Consider the following 7,721-nt stretch of genomic DNA (forward strand, 5'->3'; position numbering starts at 1 on the left):
GATTATCATCTAGTTAACCTCGTTAGAGTATAAATCTATTTGTATATGACATGATTCTCCTATAAATAGGAGCATGCTATATTGTAAATATTACTTAGAGAAATAAAAGCTTAATACAGTTTTAAAGCTTGATCTTGTAGATTTAAGTCATAGACCGTGAATAACGTATTTTCGTCTAAATTGCAATTTTCTTTTATGGTTCTTATCATTTGTTTCGATTGATTTCACAATCACAAAACCCATTTATCTATAATGTTTTATTTTTATTGGAAAAAAAAAATTGTCGTTAGTCAGATCCACGCAGAGCCAACCCACTTCCTCCCGCCGACCCTTAACGGCCATCGCCGGTGTCGTTCTCAGCCCTTCAGTTCTCGCAGCTCATTTACCAGCAGCCCTCACAGCCTTACCCAGCATCTCCAAGCAACCACAGTTGTCCTTGACCGGAAGGCCGTTTTGCAACGGAGAAGCTGGGTTTTTCGAATCATATTTCTGAAGGCCACTAAGCTCCGCCCAGTCCGTTCCACAACCAGACTTCCGACTATCTGCACCACGAGCCGTCCACCATTGCACAGCTTTCCGTTCAAGAACCCATCGCAGAGCCACCGCACAGCACCAACACAAAACCGGCGCTGCCACTAGTTGTCCACGGCTCACATCCCAAATTTCAACACCCAGCCACAGCACCGGTCTCTGCAACACCATTCATAGCCCCGCTCCATCCGGTTCAAACGCATCCGTTCACGCCAGATTTTCAAGGGTTGTTTTGTGGAGAAGAAGTGTTGTGTTTGGTTACAGGTTTTGATTTAACTTTATTTGGGTGTGCAGATATTCCTATTCTAGTTTAGGAACATGATATCTTGGTTTAGCTATTAGACCTAGATTTGTTTGGTTACATGATTTAGTTAATACTTATCCTAGTTTTCTGTAATCTACGACTAGGCTATTCCTTCAAAAAAAAAAAAAAAAAAAAAAAGGAGAAGAGGAAACCGAGAAATATATATATATATCGGTTGAAAAAGAACAAAAAAAAAAAAAAAAAAGGAGGTCAAGTTGCCCATGTTTTTGCCTTTTGTTGACACAGTTATTAGGTCTTTTGTTGGTCCTTTGTTGACCTAGGCCTACTTTTGGCTATTTGTTGGCCCAATTCTCTTGGCCTTTGTGGTATGCCCATTTTAGCCCACAATTGGCCCATATCGACCATAGTAGCCGATGCTGGCCACAGTTGTCGAAGTTCAAGTTTAAGAGCAGTCGATGTTTCAAATCTGGTGCCATCAACTCCACTCAACTACCCAACTCCAACGAGTTTCTGGTCACCATCTCGGCCTTCATTGCCGACCAAAGAACAAACTCAACTTTTCATAAGTTTACACCTTGAGTTTGAAGGGAGTGTTAGAGCATATCATAGAGTTCATGGATAATAGTTACAGTGTAAGACTATTACTGACTTACAGTTAAAGAATACTACTGAGTCACATTTGAAGACTATCATTGAGTTACAAGTAAATAGCTAAAGATTATCACCTAGCTAACCTAACTAGAGTAGAAGTCTATTTGTATCTAACATAATTCTCTTATAAATAGGAGCTTAATATTATATTGTAAATATTACTCAGAAATAAAAGCTTAATGCAGCCTTAGGGCTTGATCTTGTGGATGTAGGTCATAGACCGAACCATGTAAATCTCTATGTCACTATCTTATTACTTCTGCATTGTTATTTATTATTATTTCCGCATTATGAAATCTTATATCCATAATCTCTCAACTTACACTTCTTCAACCATAAACTAAATTCATGAGTTATTTAATGGGGAATGCGGAAAATTGTGGTTTATAAAGTAAGGATCTGACCCCAAACCACAAGCATATATATAATATGTGGCTTGGCACAATTAATGGATCCTGAAAAATTTGGAAATAGAGGCGGTATGTAGCAAATTGATTGGCTAAACTTCAACTTAGTTTTTTACTAGCCCATAATCATCATTGCAACAGAAACCATTTTTATTGCCTTCCTCGCTCAATGTCCAACCCTATCCCTGTGGACCTATCCATATGATGGGAAAAGAAAATCTAACACCAAATGGTAGAAGGCATTAAAGTTTGAATTTCCTAAGTGCTATAGGAGATGTGCTGTAAAAACCTAAATCAAATACTTCAATTTTAGGACCAAAAACCAATTACAAATTCATGCTCGTGATGAGAAGCATTTGCTTGAAGTTAAACTGAGCAGCAAAAGTACAAGATATACTAGTATTTTCACACACGTCACAAACATCTCTATTCCAACCTGAAGTAAATAAAGATACAGCAAAATCTTCTACCCATCCTCACAAAAAAAAAAAAAAAAAAAAAAAAAAAAATCTATATAAAAGGAAGCCATTGAATTGGCTAGTTTATTCAATTTACTTGCCCACAATCAGTTTTGCTCTTGCATGGCCCTCGTTTATTTGGAACTGATCCCTTATGCCAAAATGAGCCATTAATAACCAGACAAATGTGATAAGCTTTCCTCCTTTGCTTAGTGGAGCAGCATGGGTATTCGCCCTGCAATGGCTTGCAGCATACGACAACAATTCCACCCACACTTCACTCATTAGCTTCCATCTCTTCTTCCCCTCCAACTTTCTTAGCTCTTTGGCAAGAATACATGCATCAAACAGCACAGATTTACTTGTCACCCTTCAAATCAACAGGTCTGACATCAGTATTTACTTGAAGGATCATTTCACATGCCTGTTTATTTTCTTTTAGTCCTCCTTGTTGTGGAACCTTTCTTTTGAAGAAATTTTTGGCCTCTGCACAAGTATCGCGGAATCTTATTTGGCTAATACCCGCAACAGCAGACATCATAGTAGGCTGCATAACTAGAAGATATAGCATATAATCCGAGAGGATCTTACAGAATTCACAATAATTAGCAGGGCCACTGCTGTTGACTTCAGCCGTAGTACTATAGCAGAGTTCTGTAGCAACATGCCAAATTAGAAGGCTCTGATCATAATCAACATCAACAACATAAGACATCAACTTACTACTATCACTATTCTAGTCACTATCTTGTAGAACCCAATCCCCTTGACCTGAACATATCCTCTTCGCAGTGTCAGGATCATCTGCGAGTATGGATTTCTTTTCCAGCTGACCAAAGATGAAATTCCATAGGTTTTTGGTAAATCGTGTCTGGGAAACATATTTCATCCGATCATAGAAATCCTTAAGGCCCTTAAGGCCCAAATATTCGTCAATGACACGAATCAATATACGGCCAAAATAATTCTTTGGATGACAACTTTCTTCCAAACAATAATATATCAAGTTGTATTGATGTAGAGATTCAGACCACCTCCGGAATAGGATTTTTCTAGCTCGTCCCAACAAACTTGTTGATTCTGTATTTGTCGTTGATTCTGTATTTGCCGTTGATTCATTATTTGTGCACCAGTTTATCTTCTTGAGAATGAGAAAGTATTTGAGGAGAGGGAGGAAGAATCTGTATATAGAAGCTTTCTAGAATTTTTTCCATCTATTTTCTGTCGACAAGCTCTGGTTGGAAGCAGCAGTCCAATTAGAGAAAGCCAGCATGAAGAGAGCAATTGTATCCAAGGCTATGGCACCAAAGAGCAAGGTATAGGTAATTCCAATGTCAATCTTACGAAAAATACGCTTATCCAATGAATAAAAGGTTGAAAGGGCCGCCACAACCGCACACCAGGATATAAACCGAACAAAGTATCCAAACATTGAATGCACCACGACAACCTTGGTGTAGAGAACTTCATACATGAAGTTGAGTTCAACCGCAAGCACTTTAAAGGCATCTTCCGGGGTTCTCTTCTGGAAAAACAATCGGCTCTCATCGCACTTGCGAAAACTAAAGATGAGAGCCACAATGAGACCCTTGAAGATTTCGAAGAAGTGATACGCATGTTTCACCCGCCGCAAGATCATCCAGATTCTGCTCATCAACTGCATAACATGCAGTCTTGGAATCTTTATTAGGCTATGGTATCAATTCTATCTGAGTTGGTAGTTTGGCCACTTTCTTCGAAGAGTATTCCTCCATGAGCTATGCATAGTTAGGCCCTGGGTCAGGTGCTTTAAGCATGGATTCCCGGAATCTATTCAGGTTCGCAAGAAATAAAGCACGCGTTCGCTCTCCATACTTGATGGTTCCAGTAGGGACCCATAAGTTGTTTTCAGGAAGGGATTGGCCGAAGACAAGAACAGCTGCAGAAAACTGGGTTACAACTTACAAGCCCAACCAAGTGCCTTAGCCAGAGAGCATTATCCTCCAGAGCAAAAGCAGTTATAGTATCTGGACCGCCAAGGTGTAACAAAAGAAAGGATGAGGATGATGCTGCTGCCATTGAAAAATATAGGAAAAACAGAGAGACCAAGGAAAAGGATCTAGTGAGGGCGTTGGCCTATATTGGCTCTGATACCATGAAAATAAAATAAGGCTAGAAGATATAATTTCCTTGATGATAAAATCAGCTACATACAGTAGTTTATATACATAGCTGATGCGTGTATATTTACAAGACGATCCCATATTATGTGGGATTTGTTAATTACAAAAGGTAACAAATATTCTTGGAGTTAATGCATTCCCTTTGTAGTTCATGGTTCTTTGATACGTGGAGGCTTTGAATTGTGTATAGCTTTATTTTCCTTTCTTGCATGACACTTGCTTTCTTTTTTAGCATGACAGCTTGCTTGACATTCCTTTCTTGCATGATCTAATGATAATGAAGCTTGCCTTGTATGAATGAATAGATGCCTTAGCAGGAGGACATTGAATGACACGCTTGATTAGGGAGTGATCTGCTTGATCTTCCACTTGATCGTTAGGTGATAGCTTAACTAACAACACCAAGCGGAGAATGCTAACCTTCCATTTCTCGCACCCCACTGGATGCAGCTGAGACAGCTTTCCTCCCCTTACATAGAGCTTCTGCAGCTTCTCCAGGTTGAAGAGCTTCACCCACTCAGGTATCTCAGGATCAAGGAGAAACTGAAGCTCCAGTTTCGCTAAAGAAGCAGTACGCGGTAATATTGTAGATTCCGGATGCTTGGTAGTTTTGTGTCCACTGGACGTCGACCGCTTAGGAGCTTTCCCTTCGGAATTGCCAGCCTCGCTGTCGTTTTTGTGAATATCTAACCATGCTACTGATAACGACACGAGGTTTTTAAATTCGGATAAAGAATTCAGCTCTTCCGCTAGGAGTTTTTTGTCCGTACACCTTGCGTCTACATTTATGCTCAACTTCTTCAAACACTTGAGATTCCGCGCCAAAGTAGCGAGCTTGCAAAAACCGAAGTAATCTTCCTGTCTTTGGCTTGTCTCCCAATCCAAAATCCATGAAGGACTTGGAGATTTGAGAGCTTAGAAAGTCCAACAGGCATGTGGCTAATCAAGTAACACCCAGACATGTCTAACCATGTCATGTTTGTCAATGAGCCTATCTCATCTGGAAGTCTCTCTAAATAATGACAGCCCTGGAGGTCCACGATGACTAGATTGGTGAGTTTGCAAATTGAATCTAGAAGCACCGTAACTCTAGTGATTCCCCTGAGGCTCAAGTATCTAAGATTTTTCATCTTCTTCAAACCATTGATCAAGAACTAGGTATCATCTACTTCGACAACCTTCTTAGTCGAGTCTGCATAATATCTACCCAATCAAAGAACTCTCATGTTCCTCATCTTTGAGAAACTGTCCTCTCTTAAATCAACGTAAGGCTCGTTTACGTTAAACAGAGTTTCAACATTTTCCTCCTTCAGACGGAAGCCATAAGTCAACTCCCAAAGTGACGAATATCCTTCTTCGGTTATTACCAGGCACCCCCTCCTAATCTTCTTGTTAGAGAAATCTGCAGTTGGATTTCCATTTGGGTGAAACCCAATGAAGTTGTTTGTTTTGGCAAGCCGAATTATAGTGTACCAAATTAACGGGTGCATCCTGCAAAGCTCTAAGCTTGGTCTGCGCTTTTTGGAAACGCACTCGATGATGCCTTTGTCGATAAATTCATGGAACAAATCGTTGCCCTTCTCCTCGTCAGTCTTATAATTTCCACAAGTCTGGCAGGATAAGAACCCCTCGCCGACCCACCAGTGGACCAATGCTTTCTTCTTGATGATCTGGTTCTGAGAGAGCACTGAAAAACTGTTAGAGATAATGTAAAATGTGTTCCTATTACTTAGCTTGTTTGTTGAGTAGTGGGTTAGTGGTTCCTATTTAATAGCTTGTTATTTGTTTCAGCGTTATCTTAATTGTATGCACGTTGAGTCCTTAAGTCTAGGAGTTTAGTTACTTAATGCTCCATGTTATTCTAGTAGTAGTTAAAGTGGATCCTTGTTTTTAGGAGTAAGTGGTTTAATTGTAGTCTATTTAAATGTTTTACATTAATGAATTATTACATTAGTTTTATCCAGAATATATCTTTGTTTTACCTCTCTCATCCTAACAATTATAGAGAGAAGACTATTGCTTGTGCATCTGTCTTTTTTTATTTCCAACATCTGGTATCAGAGCTAGATTCATGGCAAGCAACAGTGTTAACCCTTCACAGCCATCACTCCCACTCTTTCAAGGAGCTGGGTATGACATTTGGAGTACAAAGATGAAGACTCTCTTTATTTCCCGAGACCTATGGGATTTAGTAGAGAGAGTTATTCAGAAACTAGTATTTCCGTAGACACACTAAAAGAGCTTCGAAAGAAAGATGCTAAGGCATTGTTTTTCATTCAACAAGCTGTGGTTGAATCCATCTTTCCCTGAATTGCTGCTGCAACAAAGTCCAAGGATGCTTGGGATGCATTACAGAATGGGTATCAAGGAAATGCCAAGGTATTGACCATCAAACTTCAAACTCTTCGCAGAAATTTTGAAAGTTCGATGATGAAAGAAGGTGAGTCTATGCATGATTATTTCTCTAATATGCTAGACGTTGTGAATCAAATCAGAAAATTTGGTGAAAATTTATCTGATCAGAAAGTTGTTGAAAAAATCTTGAGAAGTATGCCTAAGAAGTATGATCATGTGGTGGCTGCTATAGAAGAATCTAAGGATTTAAGTGTGCTAACGGTTGATGAATTATTTGGTTCATTGCAATCTCATGAAAACAGGATGAAAAGATATGAAGAAAATTCCATAGAAAATGCATTCCATACTAAATTGCAGTTTTCTAAAGGCAAAACAAGTGGTGATAGTAGTGAATTTGCAGGCAAGGGTTCAACCACAAGAGGGCGTGGAGGCCATTTCTTTCGTGGAAGAAGAGGTGGACAAGGTGGTGGACGTTCAAGTAACAACTACCACTATCACAATGAAAGAAAAACTGGTGATGAAGGTGAAAATTCTTACCGTAAGCCTCAATGTTATTATTGTAAGAATTATGGCCACATAGAGAGGTATTGTAGGCTCAAAGAAAAATAAGCAAACTTTGCTAAGGAAAAAGAGAAAGATGAAATAGAAAGTTTGTTTCTTGCTTGTTATTCTACTAAAGAAGGTACACCAAATGTTTGGTTTATGGATAGTGGGTGCAGTAATCACATGACAGCCAATTTAGAAGACTTCGCTAGATTGGACAAATCTGTTACAAGCAAAGTGAAGATGGGTGATGGAACCATGGTTGAAGCACATGGCAAAGGTAATATAAAGTTGAACTTATGTGGAATGAACAGCATATACAATGTTTTATATGTTCCTAATTTGGATA

The 7,721-nt window shown here is 39.2% G+C and overlaps 1 protein-coding gene and 1 pseudogene across 1 annotated transcript; both read right to left on the reverse strand.

Moving 5' to 3' along the window:
• Positions 1-2,405: 2,405 nt before the first annotated feature.
• On the reverse strand, positions 2,406-4,370 carry LOC148589902 (uncharacterized; annotated as a pseudogene).
• Positions 4,371-4,702: 332 nt separating this feature from the next.
• LOC148589903 (uncharacterized) lies at positions 4,703-6,465 on the reverse strand. The gene is made up of 3 exons (XM_088515691.1): positions 6,457-6,465; positions 5,721-6,150; positions 4,703-5,388 (listed from the first exon to the last, which is right to left on the reverse strand). Exons 1-3 carry the CDS (start codon positions 6,463-6,465, stop codon positions 4,703-4,705), a joined length of 1,125 nt encoding a protein of 374 aa, XP_088371817.1.
• Positions 6,466-7,721: the final 1,256 nt, after the last annotated feature.

Source organism: Corylus avellana, chromosome 1, assembly GCF_965113065.1.
Source record: "Corylus avellana chromosome 1, dhCorAvel1.hap1.2, whole genome shotgun sequence".
NCBI classification, from domain to species: Eukaryota; Viridiplantae; Streptophyta; class Magnoliopsida; order Fagales; family Betulaceae; genus Corylus; species Corylus avellana.